Source organism: Pristiophorus japonicus, chromosome 8 (genome assembly GCF_044704955.1).
Source record: "Pristiophorus japonicus isolate sPriJap1 chromosome 8, sPriJap1.hap1, whole genome shotgun sequence".
Lineage (NCBI taxonomy): Eukaryota > Metazoa > Chordata > Chondrichthyes > Pristiophoridae > Pristiophorus > Pristiophorus japonicus.
In genome coordinates, this window is record NC_091984.1 from 215,596,144 (window position 1) to 215,615,562 (window position 19,419).

The window sequence follows — 19,419 nt, forward strand, 5'->3', positions numbered from 1 at the left end:
ATGAGGGATTTTGCCGGATGAGGGGAGGTCATCGGCCGGGGGAGAAGGCGGGGTGGGGGGGCAAGGTGGCCCGAGGTCAACTGGGGTGGGGGGAGGAGGAAGGAGGTCGGCGGCCCAAGCGGGCCCAGCGGGCCCCGAAGTGTCGACGTGGCTTAAGCAGGATGTGGGGAGGAGCAGCCGGCCCGAGGCTGCAGGAGTTCCAGCAAGGCGATGAGGAGTTGGTAGCCGATAACCCTGACATCGAGGAGAAAGATTATATTGGTGAGTACCCTGTACGAATTCTTTTTTAATGTATGTTCTGAGACCGGTTAAGAAAGGATTTTGACGGTCACGTTCTGCGCATGCGTCACCCGGCGGCCGGGAATGGAGCCGGATGAGGGGTGGTGCCGGATAAGGGAGTCCCGGATAAGAGAGTCCCGGATAAGAGAGGTTCAACCTGTACTTAGAATACTTTAGAAATCTTAGAAATTGTGTCAGATGTGGAGATGAAAGAAGCAATTTGTTTGCTGTGTAACTTGGCAAACTGATGAAAGGTGATGATCTGATGCTTATGGGGCTGCTCGCCTATTTTAGTGCCATTCCATACTACACCTCAAGACTGCTTAGTGCCTCTGCGAGGTCACAGCTGGTACCTCTAGGATGTTGCTGTTCACAGAAACATAGAAAATAGGTACAGGAGTAGGCCATCCGGCCCTTCGAGCCTGCACCACCATTCAATAAGATCATGGCTGATCATTCCCTCAGTACCCCTTTCCTGCTTTCTCTCCATACCCCTTGATCACTTTAGCCGTAAGGGCCATATCTAACTCCCTCTTGAATATATCCAATGAACTGGCATCAACAACTCTCTATGGCAGGGAATTCCACAGGTTAACAACTCTGAGTGAAGAAGTTTCTCCTCATCTCGGTCCGAAATGGCCCACCCCTTATCCTGAGACTGTGTCCCCTGGTTCTGGACTTCCCCAACATTGGGAACATTCTACCCGCATCTAACCTGTCCCGTCCCGTTAGAATTTTATATGTTTCTATGAGATCCCCTCACATCCTTCTAAACTCCAATGTAGAAAGGCCCAGTTGATCCAGTCTCACCTCATATGTCAGTCCTGTCATCCCGGGAATCAGTCTGGTGAATCTTCGCTGCACTCCCTCAATTGCAAGAACATTCTTCCTCAGATTAGGAGACCAAAACTGAACACAATATTCCAGGTGAGGCCTCACCAAGGCCCTGTACAACTGCAGTAAGATCTCCCTGCTCCTATACTCAAATCCCCTAGCTATGAAGGCCAACATACCATTTGCCTTCTTCACCGCCTGCTGTACCTGTATGCCAACTTTCAAAGACTGATGAACCATGGCACCTAGGTCTCGTTGCACCTCCCCTTTTCCTAATCTGCCGCCATTCAGATAAAATTCTGTCTTTGCGTTTTTGCCCCCAAAGTGGATAACCTCACATTTATCCACATTATACTGCATCTGCCATGCATTTGCCCACTCACCTAACCTGTCCAAGTCACCCTGCAACCTCCTAGCGTCCCCCTCACAGCTCGCACCGCGACCCAGCTTAGTGTCATCTGCAAACTTGGAGATATTACACTCAATTATTTCATCCAAATCATTAATATATATTGTAAAGAGCTGGGGTCCCAGCACTGAGCCCTGCGGCACTCCACTAGTCCCTGCCATTCTGAAAAGGACCCATTTATCCCGACATTCTGCTTCCTGTCTGCCAACCAGTTCTCTATCCACATCAGTATATTACCCCCAATTCCATGTGCTTTGATTTTGCACACCAATCTCTTGTGTGGGACCTTGTCAAAAGCCTTTTGAAAGTCTAAATACACATCCACTGGTTCTCCCTTGTCCACTCTACCAGTTACAGCCTCTAAAAATTCCAGAAGATTTGTCAAGCATGATTTTCCCTTCATAAATCTATGCTGTATTGGACCGATCCTGTCACTGCTTTCCAAATGCGCTGCTATTTCATCCTTAATAATTGATTCCAACATTTTCCCCACTACTGATGTCAGGCTAACCGGTCTATAATTACCCACTTTCTCTCCCTTTTTAAAAAGTGGTGTTACATTAGCTACCCTCCAGTGCATAGGAACTGATCCAGAGTCGATAGACTGTTGGAAAATGATCACCAATGCATCCACTATTTCGAGGGCTACTTCCTTCAGCACTCTGGGATGCAGACTATCAGGCCCCGGGGATTTATCGGCCTTCAGTCCCGTCAATTTCCCTCACACAATTTCCCACCCAAGAAGTATATCCTTCCGTTCCTCCTTCTCACTAGATCCTCGGTCCCCTCGTACTTCCGGAACGTTATTTGTGTCTTCCTTCGTGAAGACAGAACCAATGTATTTGTTAAATTGGTATGCCATTTCTTTGTTCTCCATTATAATTTCACCTGAATCAGACTGCAAGGGACCTACGTTTGTCTTTACTTATCTTTTTCTCATCACATATCTATAGAAGCTTTTGCAGTCAGTTTTTATGTTCCCGGCAAGCTTCTTCTCGTACTCTATTTTCCCCCTCTTAATTAAACCCTTTGTCCTCCTCTGCTGAATTCTAAATTTCTCCCAGTCCTCAGGTTTGTTGCATTTTCTGTCCAATTTATATGCCTCTTCCTTGGATTTAATACTATCCTTAATTTCCCTTGTTAACCACGGTTGAGCCACCTTCCCCGTTTTATTTTTACTCCAGACAGGGATGTACAATTGCTGAAGTTCATCCATGTGATCTTTAAATGTTTGCCATTGCCTATCCACCGTCAACCCTTTAAATATTATTTGCCAGTCTATTCTAGCCAATTCACGCCTCAAACCATCGAAGTTACCTTTCCTTAAGTTCAGGACCCTAGTTTCCGAATTAACTGTGTCACTCTCCATCTTAATAAAGAATTCTACCATGTTATGGTCACTCTTCCCCAAGGGGCCTCGCACAACAAGATTGCTAATTAGTCCCTTCTCATTACACAACACCCAGTCTAGGATGGCCAGATCCCTAGTTAGTTCCTCGACATATTGGTCTAGAAAACCATCCCTAATACACTCCAGGAAATCCTCCTCCACTGCATTGCTATCAGTTTGGCTAGCCCAATCAATATGTAGATTAAAGTCGCCCATGATAACTGCTGTACCTTTATTGCACGCATCCCTAATTTCTTGTTTGATGCTGTCCCCAACCTTACTACTACTGTTTGGTGGTCTGTACACAACTCCCACTAGCGTTTTCTGCCCCTTGGTATTCCGTAGCTCCACCCATACCGATTCCACATCATCCAAGCTAATGTCCTTTCTTACTATTGCATTAATTTCCTCTTTAACCAGCAATGCCATCCCACCTCTTTTTCCTTTCTGTCTATCCTTCCTAAATGTTGAATACCCCTGGATGTTGAGTTCCCAGCCTTGGTCACCCTGGAGCCATGTCTCCGTGATGCCAATTACATCATACCCGTTAACTGCTCTCTGCGCAGTTAATTCGTCCACCTTATTCCGAATACTCCTCGCATTGAGGCACAGAGCCTTCAGGCTTGTCTTTCAAACACATTTAGCCCCTTTAGAATTTTGGTGTAATGTGGCCCTTTTTGCCTTAGGTTTCTCTGTACTTCACTTTTACTTTTCTTCTTTCTATCTTTTGCTTCTGCCCCCATTTTACTTCCCTCTGCTTCCCTGCATAGGTTCCCATCCCCATGCCATATTAGTTTAACTCCTCCCCAACAGCACTAGCAAACACTCCCCCTAGGACATTGGTTCCGGTCCTGCCCAGGTGAAGACCGTCCGGTTTGTACTGGTTCCACCTCCCCCAGAACCAGTTCCAATGTCCCAGGAATTTGAATCCCTCCCTTGTGCACCACTCCTCAAGCCACGTATTCATCTGAGCTATCCTTCCTCCATGGTGTGAAGAATGTTAACAGGCCCATTGGGCCCATGGACACCTTCAATGAAATGCAGACCTCCTTTCACGATAACTAAGTCATAGGAACCACAGGTTACAAGGAAGCTATTTGCTCTATCATTACTGTGCTAATACTAGCTCTTCAACTAGAAATTCCATTTCCTTGCCCTTCCCCATAGGCTTCCTTTTAAAACACTTATCCAATTCCATTTTTGTTTTCTTTTCATGAGCTTATACTCTTTGCCTTTATAGCCACTTATGATAAACCATTCCATATTCTAATAATCTTCTATGTGCAAAAAATTCTTACTCCGCCCCCCGCATCTTTCCTCTCATGACAATATCGAGTTTCTGCCAATCTTGTTACCAATTTCGCAAACTGTGGAAACAACCTTCCACTATTTATCCTTTACAGTTCAGATTGTTTCATACTTCTGTTTGTCTCTTCTAGATGTCCCTGAAAGGGAAGGATTATATGAGGCCTGGTCGGGTGGCATTCATCTCCATGCTCCAGCCCGAGATTTTCTTCTAGGCATTGATTCCTAATAAGTCACTGGGCAACAACATATAGATTCTAACCACCAGCAGCCACAGGGAAGAGACAAGGCAGCCTGTTACGGACAGTCCCATTTCTTCAGCTACCTGCTTGAAGTCAGTCAGTCTGCCCTCCAGTGCAACTGTTCAAGGTACTTCATGCTGTGATAGTCCACCAGAGAATAGCATTGATCTCTCTACTATTCCTTTGTGACAAATTACAAATTGCCAATATGAATGAGCCACCTGCTACTTGTGGCAATGACATTGAAAGGAAAGCACAGCATGGAATGGCACTGAAATAGACAAGCGGCCCACAGAGGGAACGTTTATGGGTGATTATGCTTGAACTTTATAAAACACTAGTTAGGCCACAGCTAGAGTACTGCGTGCAGTTCTGGTCACCACAATATTAGCATGGATAGAGAATTGGCCGGCTAACAGAAAGCAGAGAGTCGGGATAAATGGGTCCTTTTCGGGTTGGAAATCGGTGGTTAGTGGTGTGCCACAGGGATCGGTGCTGGGACCACAACTGTTTACAATATACATAGATGACCTGGAAGAGGGGACAGAGTGTAGTGCAACAAAATTTGCAGATGACACAAAGATTAGTGGGAAAGCGGGTTGTGTAGAGGACACAGAGAGGCTGCAAAGAGATTTAGATAGGTTAAGCGAATGGGCTAAGGTTTGGCAGATGGAATACAATGTTGGAAAATGTGAGGTCATCCACCTTGGAAAAAAAAGACAGTAAAAGGGAATATTATTTGAATGGGGAGAAATTACAACATGTTGCGGTGCAGAGGGACCTGGGGGTCCTTGTGCATGAATCCCAAAATGTTAGTTTGCAGGTGCAGCAGGTAATCAGGAAGGCGAATGGAATGTTGGCCTTTATTGCGAGAGGGATGGAGTACAAAAGCAGGGAGGTCCTGCTGCAACTGTATAGGGTATTGGTGAGGCCGCACCTGGAGTACTGCGTGCAGTTTTGGTCACCTTTCTTAAGGAAGGATATACTAGCTTTGGAGGGGTACAGAGACGATTCACTAGGCTGATTCCGGAGATGAGAGGGTTACCTTATGATGATAGATTAAGTAGACTGGGTCTTTACTCGTTGGAGTTCAGAAGGATGAGGGGTGATCTTATAGAAACATTTAAAATAATGAAAGGGATAGACAAGATAGAGGCAGAGAGGTTGTTTCCACTGGTAAGGGAGACTAGAACTAGGGGGCACAGCCTCAAAATACGGGGGAGCCAATTTAAAACCGAGTTGAGAAGGAATTTCTTCTCCCAGAGGGTTGTGAATCCGTGGAATTCTCTGCCCAAGGAAGCAGTTGAGGCTAGCTCATTGAATGTATTCAAATCACAGATAGATAGATTTTTAACCAATAAGGGAATTAAGGGTTACGGGGAGCGGGTGGGTAAGTGGAGCTGAGTCCATGGCCAGATCAGCCATGATCTTGTTGAATGGCGGAGCAGGCTCGAGGGGCTAGATGGCCTACTCCTGTTCTTAATTCTTAAGTTCTTATGTTCTTATAAAATGTGATTGCACTAGAGAGGGTAGAGAGGAGATTTACTCGGATGTTGCCTGGACTGGAGAATTTTAGCTATTAGGAAAGATTGGATAGGCTGGGTTTGTTTTCTTTGGAACAGAGGAGGCTTATTGAGGTGTACAAAATTATGGGGACCTAGATATCGTGGATAGGACGGACCTATTTCCCTTAGCAGAGAGGTCAACAACTAGGGGGCATAGATTGAAAGTAATTGGTAGGGGGTTTAGCGGGGATTTGAGGGGAAATGTTTTCACCCAAAGGGTGGGGGGAGGTGGGGGGGTGGTCTGGACTCACTGAGTGAACGGGTGGTAGAGGCAGAAACCCTCACCACATTTAAGAAGTATTTGGAAGTGCACTTCCAAGTGCTGTAATCTACAGGGCTACAGACCAAGAGCTGGAAAGTGGGATTAGGCTGGGTAGCTCTTGGTCGGCTGGAGCGGACATGATGGGCCAAAATGGCCTCCTTCTGTGCTGTAAATTTCTATGATTCTATGTAACTACAGTGTGAGAAGTAGATGGCTTCCATGGTTGAGGAAAGGCCTTCAAGTTCACATAGTAGGTACAGAATCAAAAACATTAATAAATTGTTGAACATTACCATCTTTCTCTGTCTTCTCATATATACTTTTGAGTAGGCATAGTAAATTCATGTAATGAGAATGGTTATTGACGTAACAATAGGGGGAACACAAATTATCCTATAGCAAATAATGTATTGTATCCTGCACATCATACGCATTCATGTGTAACCTTTCAAATTAGATATTAGCCTTGGCTTAGTGGCAGCATTTTCCTTTAACTTGAAAGGTCACAGTTTGAAATGCAATTATCGAGATTTGAGCATGTATTCTTGGCTGACATGGAAGTGCAGTTCTGAAGAAGTGATGCACTGTCCGAGGCGTGAAACTAAGGCCCTGTCTGACCTCCCAGATGGATGTAAAAAATCCTATGTCATTATTCGAAGAAGTGATGCACTGTCAGAAGTGTTAAACTAAGGCCCTGTCTGACCTCCCAGATGGATGTAAAAGATCCTATGTCACTATTCGAAAAAGAACAGGCGGAGTTAGCCTGGTGTCCTGGCCAACATTTATCTCTCAACCGACATCACACATCTGGTCATACATTTTTGTTGCTGTTTGTTGGAGCTTATTGTATACAAATGCTCGTGATTGTCTACAGTACCACAATGGCTACACTTCAAAAGTAGCTGAGTGGCTGGGAGGTGCTTTGGAAGGTCCTGAGGATGGACATGAGGGTCAGTTATGCGTGGCCTGATACCAGCCAGACTCATGAATAGAGTGTTTTGCCTCAACATGGGAGATGCCTCAAATTGCAATGGATAACAATCCCCAACCTCCAAATTCACATTCCTCCTCCAAGCCACAATGGGAAAAATGAATATTGCTGGCTATGTCAATTTGGAAACTCGAGGCCTCCAGTGAGTTGAAAATTTAAAATCTGTGTATTTAAAAACTCTGTCTAAATAAAGTGAATACGCAAGAGGGTCACATAAGAGAAACACAGTGTAGAAAACTCGGAACAAAGACCTGCACAACTCTCACATAAGGAGGCCCAGTTGTAGTCAAAACCTTACTATTATAACATTGAGAGGGCCACAGATTAATTTTCAGAAAGAATTTGTCTCATGAAAGTTCCTTTATTTACTTAATGGATCTTCAATCAGAATTAGGGAGAAAGATGTTTAAAACACAAGGTTTGTAAAAACAGAACTTGTTCTAATGAGATTTGACAGTAATTGCTTTAATTTCCAGAGGACCATAAAACATGCACATCACATTAAAACCTCACTAGAAATCTGGGTTGTATGTGCTCTGCTAATCCTCAAAGTTGTAGTTTTGACTGTTGGCAACTTAAGAATAAATAGCTTTTTTTTTCAAATGATATCTATCCCTGACTGGAAGGGGTCCTTTCTTACCGAGATTGGAGGAGGCCCGACCCTCTGCTGCACGGTCCTTCAGGTTCTCTGCGATGCTCAACTGATGCTCGTGGTACTGCTTTGCTCTCTCCAAATCCTGCATGCAGCGTGCCGCATGACCCAGCCCCGCATAGGCTCTCATCTCAATTGCCTTCTCGCTGAGCTCCTGTGCGAGCTCCAGCACGTGGTTGTGGTAGGACATTGCTTTGTCAAAGTTCCTCCTGTAGTGATAGGCACTGCCGAGGTTACTGTAGGCCCGTGCTTCTTCCCGCTTGTTCCCCAGTTCCTTGGCAATTCTGAGGTGCTGTTCATGGCACTGTACTGCATTCTCAAAGTCGCCCATTGCTATGTAAACAGCTCCCATATTGCCCAGTTCTCTGGCTTCCGAGAGTTCGTCTTTGGATTGTTTAGCTAGAAGGACACACTGTTTGTGACTGGCCAGTGCATTAGGGTAGTCTCCGATGGCTGTATAGACATGACCTAGACTGCTCAATGCTGAAGAGGCTGCCTGCAATGTAGGAAAGAAAATTATTTTTAAAAAAGCGAAGTACATTACAAGAAGCTTGTTACTGTGTACTACCTATATATATATATCAGGAAACAAGCCAATCCAGTGCCAGCATAGAGTACAGATTGAACCTCCATTATCCGGAACTCCCTTATCCAGAACCACCCCTCGTCCAGAACCATTCCCGGCCATCTTGTGGCGCATGGCATGAACTCCAACATGAACAAATCGAAGTCCTTCCTCGCAGCCGATTCCCGCAATTGTTGGCCTGACCCCGCGATCCACCGCCCCCATGATCTCGCTGCCACACTTCCAGCCCCGACATCCCCTTGCTCAGTACCTGTACCATCCAATTTAACGTGACCACCCCTCGTCCAGAAAAATCCCTTATCCAGAACAGGCTAGGTCCCGAGGGTTCTGGATAAGGGAGGTTCAACCTGTAACCATAAATGTTTTTGCTAAGACAATGTTATAAAATCTCTCAATTTCTTGCTGCACAGCTTGATGATAATAGAGAATTCTAGGGTACATATGCATGAATGGTAAGTTCATATTACAAGATGTATTACAAATAGTTCTTTTTAAAATATACACCAGTCAGGTTCTGCTGGGAAATTGTGGTAAGTGCCAATTGCTGGAGGGAAAACATGTTTTTTTTAAAAATCTGCAGTTGAGAATCTAAAACGGGTTTTGAAACTGGGGTTCATATACTCGACAACAGAAGCATCCAAAGGCTTGACTTCACTGGTTCATTTGGTACATAGCGTGGAGCCTCGTGCTCTGCATATAAAAGACTTGGATTTATATAGCACCTTTCATGATCACTGGACATCCTACACTGCTTTACAGCCAATGAAGAACTTTTGGAGTGTAGTCACTGTTGTAATGTAGGAAACGCAGCAGCCAATTTGCGCACAAGCAAGCTCCCACAAACAGCAATGTGATAATGACCAGATAATCTGTTTTTTTGTTATGTTGATTGCGGAATAAATATTGGCCAGGATACCAGGGATAAATACCCTGCTCTTTTTCGAAATAGTGCCATGGGATCGTTTACGTCCACTTGAGAGAGCAGACGTTTCATCTGAAAGATGACACCTCCGACAGTGCAGCACTCCCCCAGCACTGCACTGGAGTGTCAGCCTAGTATTTTTGTGTTCAAAACCCTGGAGTGGGACTTGAACCCACAACCTTCTGACTCAGAGGCGAGGGTGCTACCCACTGAGCCACAGCTGACACCTAAAGTTTAAATGAATGCTTCCAATAATTTGTATACACCTCCAGCTAGATATTGACAGATCTTGTTCAAAGTTTAGGATTTATCCACCAATAAATCAAGTGTACAAAGTACAGCCTTTTCCAAACTTCCACATTCAAACAGAACAAACCAGGAAGCAAGAAATCCAAGCACAAAGCTCAATTACCTGGGTTTCATCGGTCAGATTGCCAGGGCTGTGGGCTGCATGTGGCCCATAGGCAGTAGCTTGGGCACTAGTGGCAATGGGGTTTGTGGCAGGATCCCAGGGTCTGAGAGGTCAGCAGTCGGGGGCTGGATGTAACCTACGTCATGAGCAGTGTCCATAAACGTTGTATTTCATATATTTTTTAAACACTTATTGCACATTAATTATGTTGCTATATGCAAGCAAAAATATTTTCTGCAAACACGGAATTATTTATTTGGGTTGGCATTTGGAAGTTAGCGTGGGGGTATTGGGGCCATCTCAATATTTAAAGAAGTAAAAGAAAATTGACAAAGGCACATAAATACTGCATGATACTTCTGGAGCTCAAAGTTATATTTTAATGTTCCCTCAAGAATTGGATATTTCTGCCTGATAATCAACACTGATAACGTGACTGCCCCACTGATGACCATCAAGGTCAGAACGTCGCTAATTTTAAGCTGTACTGTAAGGTTTAAGACCTTGAAGACAAGAATGCACCCTGTGAAGGATGAAGGAGGGAGAACTATCATATTGGCAGTTGAACTCCACCATGCGCTTGCCATCTGGCAAGGCAGCACAGGCTCCAGTCCCGAAGATGTCCAAAGCCAGGATAGCCCACAGTGTTAGCTGAAGTAGTCTGAATAACATGGAACAAGTGGAACAATTTGAATAGGTAGGAAGATTGGTTTAACAATTGTCATATGGAAGGCAAACTCTTTTTGTATTGGCATCTCCAGACAAATATGATCGATACCTAATCTAACTTTGACTCAAACCATTCTCAATTTACTCCACTGCAGAGAAATTCAATGAACAAAGCTTCCATTGTATAAATTTGCAAAGTACTCTTCCTTCTTAATCAATAGGATTCCTTGTACATGCTTAATACTTCTAGATTCGGGAATAAATACCATCCAATTATCTTAAAAAAAAAATGCATTGCCAAATAACCCCAGAAATAGCAGCACAATTTAGAATTCTGGTCAAATTATTCTTCACTATAGGTTTATATCAGGTTTCATTGTTGTTCCTGTTTAAATTTAATTGTTGTACTGTATAGTAAGAAGTTGATATGCCTGTAGTTTACAGAAATTTTGACTCTACGGTTATTTCTGAGTAAACTAGATATGTATTTGTCAAGGCTCAATTGTATCAGCTGGGAACACGAATCTCTGAGCAGCAGTTGATATTTAAGTGCTGGCAAGCTGAATGTTGCCACAATCATACTGGTGGTTATTGTCGATGGAATATTTGATACAATATGACAGGCCATATGGCAATAAATTGGATTATAACCAACATGAATATATAACATTAGCATGTACAGATGAATTCCACAAGACATATATGTATCTCCAATGAACTAAACATATTTCTCAGGGATAGTTGGAATTCTGTAGCTTCTAAATTTCTTAATTTGCATTGGTCTTGTTGTACTTGGCAGAGCATTATGGAACTTGAATACACTATACAGTTTCTGGCAAGGGTGAACATTACCTGTGGGGTGGGGTGGGGGGGGGGGGCTGTAGTGAGCCCCCCCTAATTACATGATCCATCATACTAAATGAAAGCAGGTGAGTGCTGCAGCATGCACATCCCTCTCTGCGAAACAGATCAGTATCAAGGAGGAGAATTCTCCGAGCGAATTGAAATGATATAAAAGCAAAATTAAAAAGTTGTCTTTTCTGTTGTTCTGGTAAGTTTTCCCTCTCCTGAAGATGCTGCCCCGTGTTGGTACACAGCTCTACCAGACCACCTGCTCACCAACTGACCACAATCTGGCCGGAATTTTGCCGATGCTGAGAGTGCGGGTTTGGAGGCGGGTCTGCTGTCAAACTCAAAAAGATTGACAGCGGGTCGGTATCCCGCTGTAAACCCGCCTCCTTGTCAGTTTCCGAAGTGTCGGGTCTGTCATTCCTGAACAGAGCTGACACCAAATAGGTCAGCCAATTTAGCTAGTGAAAAGCTTGTTAAAAAGGTAGTTAAGCAGGATTTTACCATGTACTTACCTTTTTACCAGATTTTTACCTCGTTTCCCAGACCACAGTCCACGTCAGGTAATTAGGTCGGGTGTTGTGTCAGCTGCAAATGGTCTATGAAAGCTACCATTTTGTGGGTCTTCACTTTCCAAGGTTGGAAGTTGCTTACTACATTTAGAAGACAGATTGACCTTTATGCAGCTAGCAAGTGTTTGGAGCAAATTCTCGACCTCGTGTCACCTCATTGGAACAACCTCTCTCACCATTGACAGATCGCTTCTGTCATCTCAAACTCACCTGCCATCTATTTCATCAGCATCAGTTCCCTTGAAAAAATCTCAACTTGGTCCTCAGATTCCCAACACGATCAGCCCCAACACCAGCGTCACCAGGCGCACTAGCAGCACCAACATCTGCGCCAACCTTCTCCACAATCAAATGATGCTGCACTGGACACAGGGCATCATCACCCCTGCATATTGCTGCCCGGGACACCATTGATAGCCTCACCATGTCCAGATTTGCTTCACTGAACACTGTACACCCTGGCTGCCACATGATACGCCAGGTTGGCACCACTCCACACCAACACCATAAAGCATCCCGACAATGTCCAATGTCCAAAGCCATTCCTTTCACACTCATCGCCATTGGGGGGGGCGGGGGGGTGGCGCATTATGTCTTACCGTTCACTGGAACTCACTAAGACACTTTCAAAGGTGCACACAAATCTGTCCAAGAAGGCAAGGTGGTAAAAATAAAGATTTCAATGCTTGACAACACATTAACAGAAACTTTACACAAACATTCACAAAATCACCCATGTGTCTATCCTTGTGTGCCGTTAGTTTGAATGATTGGACAAGGATGAGGGTGAGTCTGAGTGGTTGGCTAGTGAGATGGGGAAGTGACAAAATAGATTGAGAGGAATGGGTGGAGGTGCAAGGTAAGTTGGTGAGAGTAAGAATGTGCAGTAGGAGGGTAGGGAAGGCAGAATGATGGGAATGTGATGAGTGGCACAGCAGGATGAGGTAGTGTGTGACTTTGCAGTAACGTTTCGTGATCTACTGTAATCACTGAAAGGTTTGCACCATTTCAGCCAGGTCCTCTTGATGACATCCCTGCTTGTGCCCTCCTGTACAATATGCAACCAGGCTGCGTTGATGTCCTGGGGTAGTCTCTTGCGTCCATTGGAAGGGAAGAGAACCTCCGGGGTGCAAGCTCTCTGCAGTGCTCATCAGTGTTTGCAGCACCTCAATGCTGTCATCATTATAGGCAGCCCCTTGGAAATGAGGAAGACTTGCTTCCACTCTTAGAATGAGTCCTAAGATGGCTGAACAGTCCAATACGAGAGTCACAGTCCCTGCCACAGGTGGGACCGACAGCCATTAAGGGTAAGGGAGGGTGGGACACCACGAGGGTCCTCCTCCGTTTTGGATGCCCCCAAAAGTTTGTCACATCCTCTACCTGCTCCACGACGACATGCAGGCTGTGATCCTTACCAGCGGATCCACCACAGACCCAATCCACATCTGGACCAGGGTCAAACAGGGCTGCGTCATCGCCCCAACCCTCTTCTCAATCTTCCTCGCTGCCATGCTCCACCTCACAATCAATGCTGTAGAACGCCGACAGCACAACTGTCTAAATGAATGTGGACATGGTCCCTTTAAGGAAAGCGACTGATGACGCTTCATCATATGACGTCATCAGACCCGCTTCTTTTTAATTGGCCGGGAATCTCGCAGGGCGGGCTTAACAAGCCCAATCAGGGCAAAATCATTTGCACTTGGACTCAGATGAAGACAGGAGCAGGGTTTGAGGCCGCTGTCTACTCCTACCACACCACAGCTGACAAAATTGTTGTCCTTGTGTGTGAGCCTAGAAAGCGAACACCAGCAAGCTATTCGATTTTCGGGAACAACACAGCTGCACCCTATCCTGGCCTCACCCAATGTCCAACAAACACATGCGAGCACGTGGGCGCACAAACATGCACAATTTCCAATAACTCAATAGTAATAAGGACCGTGGATAATTTCTCCCTTCCTAGCTCAGCGACACTGGCCAACTGTAGACTTTCTGCCACTGCCCCTAATGTCCTTGTACACAAATCACAGAATGTCAACATGCACAGCAAGCAATTAGGAAGGGAAATTGTATGTTAGCCTTTATTGCAAGGAAGTTGGAATACAAGACTAAAGATGCCTTGCTGTAATTCTATAGGGCTTTGGTGAGGCAACACTGAGTACTGTGTACAGTTTTGGTCTCCTTACCGAAGGAAGGATATGAGGGGGGTGGAAGGTCGGTACACTAGACTGATTCCTGGTATGAGAGGGTTGTCGTATGAGGAGAGATTGGGCTAGAAATTCGTTTTTGCCAACATTACCATTTTCGCTTCGCTACCGTTGGTAGGCCAGATATTCAGCCTTTAATTTGTGCAGCGGTAAAAATCGGCATTGCACGAGGATTCGCAGCGCAAACCGCGAATTTCGGCAACTTTAGACCGAAGCCGATAGCGCTGCAAGAGGCGCCTTGGGAAGGGGGAAAACACCTCACAAAAAAATTGGAGAAAAAACAATTCACAAAACATTCACAAAACCCTTACGTTGAAAAAGAATTTAAAAATAATAACTTTAACTTACCTTTTTTGCAGGTCTTCATACTTACCGCTGCTGGCAGGGCTGCATGACAGGTTTTACTCTGTCGATATTCTGGGCGCAGAATACGGGTGCGGAGAGCGCCAAACTTCGGGCGAAAATGCTATTTCGCGTCTTGCACGGCGGCGGCGCTCCTCTCCCCAGCGGTACATGGAAAGTGCTGCCGCAAAAAGGTACCCGAAGTTCCCGTCAACCGGTTTTTCACCAAATATGGTGAAATATCGCCAAAAACCCAGTCACAAAGTCGGCAAATTTCTAGCCCAAATATTGAGCACAAAGGATCTATATACTCTGGAGTTTAGAAGAATGACAGATGATATCACTGAAACGTATAAAATTCTTAGAGGGATTGACAGAGCAGATAGTGAGAGGCTGTTTCCCTTAGCTGGAGTGTCTAGAACTAGGGGTCATAGTCCCAAGATAAGGTGTCGACCATTTAGAACTGAGATGAGGAGAAATTTCTTCACTCAGAGGGTTGGAATTCTCTACTTCAGTGCTGTAGATCTCAGTTGTTGAGTATTTTCAAGACTGAGATCGATAGATTTTTGAACATTAAGGGAATCAAGGGATATGGGGATTGGGCGGGAAAGTGGAGTTGAGGTAGAAGATCAGCCATGATCTTATTGAATGGTGGAGCAGGCTCGAGAGGCTGTATGGCCTACTCCTGCTCCTATTTCTTATGTTTTTATGTATTTGGCGTAAGATAAAAGAGAGTGCCCAACATTTCAGAGTTAGTAACTGGATACTTGTGTCAAAACAAGCGAGTGGCCTGCTTGATTAAGCAGAATATTGAGCCCCAATCATCATTATCATAGGCAGCCCCTCGAAATTGAGAAAGACTTGCTTCCACTCTAAAAGTGAGTTCTTAGGTGACTGAACAGTCCAACATGGGAATTGCAGTATCTGTCACAGGTGGGGCAGACAGTGGTTGAAGGAAAGGATGGGTGGGGAGTCTGGTTTGCCGCACACTCCTTCCGCTGCCTGCGCTTGCTTTCTGCATGCTCTCGGCAACGAGACTCGAGGTGCGCAGTTGCCCTCCCGCTCAGAATATTGAGCCCCAATACAAATAAGTGTCACACATCTCCATATACATAAAAGTCAAATTTCCATACATGCAAAAGTAAACACCCCTAGCTATAAAAAAGCCACACCTACCCTACTCAAAACAAACAAGTGATGCCCCCATACACAGTGCAAGTCAGACCCCCTCCTTTTCACTCCCTTCCTCCCCTTCCCACAAAGCTTGCATACTGTCAATCTCAGCTCTTGAAATTACTCCAGTTGGAGGACTGATCGATACCAAGAAGATTGCTCTAAATCTTCAAACTGCCTTTTCTCATCCTCCAGGCCAAGGAGGTTTAAAAGATTTCAACTGAGCCGTTTATCCAGCCTCTGCTTCTTATATCGACTCAAAAGGTTGGGTGTTCATGTCCTACTCCAGAGATTTGAGAGTATAATCTAAATTGATACTTCAGTGGAATACTGAGAGTGCTGCACTCTTAGAGGTGCCCTCTTTGGGATGAGACATTAAAGCGATGTCCCGTATGCCGTCTCAAATGGATGTAAAAGATCCCTTGGCATGATTTCCCCCCCCGCTCTCCTAGCAAATGTTTATTCTCAAAAACAACACAAACATGATTTCGTCAGGTATCTCATTGCTATTAGTGGGAATTTGCTGTGTGCAAACTGGCTGCTGCATTTCCTCTGGGAGTCACTAGATATCTAGGAGCAAGCTGCAGAGTCTTGTGGTGGCGGTAGGGAAAGGTTCCTACAGTACAACAGTGACTGCACTCCAAAAGTGCTTCATTGGCTGTAAAGCGCTTTTGGATGTCCTGAGGTAGCGAGGCTATATAAATGTAAGTTACTTCTTCATTTGCGATAAAAGCCAATCTCAATTAGATTCAGCTTCCAATAAACTGTAGCTGAAATCAGTTTTGCGACCTTGATGAGAAGGAGCTGGGCCTGATGAAAGTGCTATGTGGTATCTTGAATGTATGATAAGCAGCTATATTAATAAATCTTCTTTTATTTTGTATCCTTCATTTCCTATTACATACGATATAGAAAACCATTGCAACAGAAATAATGAAATAACATTATCTTCTGTTCTCCCTGTGTCAAGATCATGTGGACAGACAGTTACATCATTTCTTGGTCTCCGCCAATGACACTCTCCTAATATTTTTATCTTTAAAAATTGCAGCTGGTAGTAAATGTTTTTTCATTATCTGCTGCAACAACAATAGCAACTTGTATTTATATAGCGCCTTTAAACAAGTAAAACATCCCAAGGCGCTTCACAGGAGCGTTATCAGGCAAAGTTTGACACCAAGTCAGATAAGGAGATCGGAGGACAGGTGACCAAATGTGAGGCAAGTTTTAAGCAGCATCTTAAAGGAGGAGAGAGGGAAAGAGGCAGAGAGGTTTAAGGAGGAAATTCCAGAGCTTAGGGGATACCACAAAGCGCTTCACATCTGCGGCAGTTCGAAGTATAAACTTCCTGACTTCGCATGTTACTGGACACCCACTTGTTTGTGGACCTAACAAGCTGCAGTATCGAAGGCAGAGGGGTACTGGGTGCAAATGTAAATCATTAAGATAAGTATTGTGTTCCTAACACAGATGAGGCTGCACACAGGGAGGTTAAAGTAACAGTGACCTCAGTCTTTATTAAGACACTCCAGAGTGAGGAACAGGCCTTAGGGGCTGGCTTATATACAGTGCTCCCAAGGGATGCTGGGCTCCCTTGGGACTTCAGGGAATGCGCTCCCTGGTGGCGGAACATGGGAGTGCATGCTTTACAGATACACAACATTACTCCCCACCCAAAGTCAAAGTGAAAACTATTTACAAGGTGAGGCGGTCGGGAGCCTTTCTTTCCCTGGTGGACAGCCTCGGTACAAATGTCTGTTCTGGTGTGTTGGCTGTGCCCTCGCTGGGCTGGCGTGTTGTTGGCCCTGCAGGGCTGCTTGGTGAGCCTGGCCTTGCTGGGCTGTTGGGCGTGATGGGTTCGATTTCCTGGTCCGGGGTGGTGTCGTTGATCCTTTGGGTGCGTGTTGTGGGCTTGAAAAAGGTGGTGTCTGCTGTGGGTTGTTCAGGGCAGTCTGTGAACCGCAGCCTCGTTTGGTCCAGGTTCTTTCTGCAAATTTGTCCATTGTCTAGTTTGACTACAAACACCCTACTGCCTTCTTTAGCTATCACCGTGCCCGCAATCCACTTGGGACCATGTCCATAGTTTAGCACATACACAGGGTCATTCAGATCAATTTCCCGTGACACAGTGGCGCGACCATCGTTTACATTTTGTTGCTGCCGCCTGCTCTCTGCCTGATCATGCAGGTTGGGGTGAACCAGCGAGAGTCTGGTTTTAAGTGTCCTTTTCATGAGTAGTTCAGCCGGGGGCACCCCTGTGAGCGAGTGGGGTCTCGTGCGGTAGCTGAGCAGTACTCGGGACAGGCGGGTTTGGAGTGAGCCTTCTGTGACTCATTTATGGCTCTGTTTGATTGTTTGTACTGCCCGCTCTGCCCATCCACTGGAGGCTGGTTTAAACGAGGCCGAGGTGACATGTTTGATCCCATTGCGGGTCATGAATTCTTTAAATTCGGCACTGGTGAAACATGGCCCGTTGTCACTGACCAGTATGTCAGGCAGGCCGTGGGTGGCATACATGGCCCTCAGGCTTTCAATGGTGGCGGTGACGGTGCTTCCCGACATTATTTCACATTCAATCCATTTTGAAAAAGCATCCAACACCCCCAGGAACATTTTACCGAGAAACGGGCTCGCAAAGTCGACATGGATCCTCGACCATGGTCTGGAGGACCAGGACCACAAACTTAGTGGTGCCTCTCTGGGCGCGTTGCTCAACTGAAAACACACGCTGCATTGCCGTACTCAGGACTCTAAGTCAGAGTCGATACCGGGCCACCACACGTGGGATCTGGCTACGCTTTCATCATTACTATGCCCGGGTTTGTGCGGTGGAGATCCAAGATGAACATCTCCCTGCCCTTTTTGGGTAGCACTACGCGGTTGCCCCATAACAGGCAGTCTGCCTGAATCGTCCTTTCGCCGCTGGAACAGCTTCATTAGGTCTTGCATTTCAACAGGGATGCTGGCCCAGCTCCCATGCAGTACACAGTTTTTTTACTAGGGACAGCAGAGGATCTTGGCTGGTCCAAGTCCTAGTCTGGCAGGCTGTGACAGAAGATTTATTATTTTCAAACGCTTCCATGACCATCAACAAGTCTGCGGGCTGCGCCACCATCAACAAGTTTGCAGGCTGCGCCATTTCCACCCCCGTGGTGGGCAATGGTAGCCGACTAAGAGCATCCGCACAGTTCTCGGTGCCTGGCCTGTGGCGAATGGTATAGTTATACGCTGATATCGCGAGTGCCCACCTTTGTTTTATCCTCTTGTTTTCAGCGAACAGCGATATGAGGGGCTTGTAATTGGTTTCCAGCTGAAATTTGAGGCCAAACAGGTATTGATGCATTTTCTTTACCCCGAACACAAACGCTAATGCCTCTTTCTCAATCATGCTGTAGGCCCTCTCGGCCTTAGACAAGCTCCTGGAAGCATGGGTGACAGGTTGCAACTTCCCCGCAACATTAGCTTGTTGTAATACACACCTGACTCTGTACGACAACGCATCACATGCTAGCACAAGTCTTTTGCACGGGTTATACAATACAAGCAGCTTGTTGGAGCATAAAATGTTTCTGGCTTTCTCAAAAGGAATTACTTGGTTTTTTTCCCCATACCCAGTTCTCACCTTTACGCAATAACACATGTAGAGGCTCTGAGAGGGTGCTTAACCCCGGTAGGAAGTTACCAAAATAGTTGGAGTCCCAGGAACGACCGCAGCTCCATGACGTTCTGTGGCCTGGGCGCGTTTCTGATAGCCT

General features: G+C 45.5%; 1 protein-coding gene across 1 annotated transcript in view; it reads right to left on the reverse strand.

Annotated features, from left to right (window-relative positions):
* The window catches only part of ttc28 (tetratricopeptide repeat domain 28), an 842,907-nt gene that overhangs the window by 257,978 nt on the left and 565,510 nt on the right, over positions 1–19,419 (reverse strand). Inside the window, exon 6 of the mRNA XM_070886369.1 lies at positions 7,918–8,425. Coding sequence (XP_070742470.1) covers positions 7,918–8,425 — 508 coding nt within the window. The remainder of the gene's footprint in view (positions 1–7,917; positions 8,426–19,419) is intronic.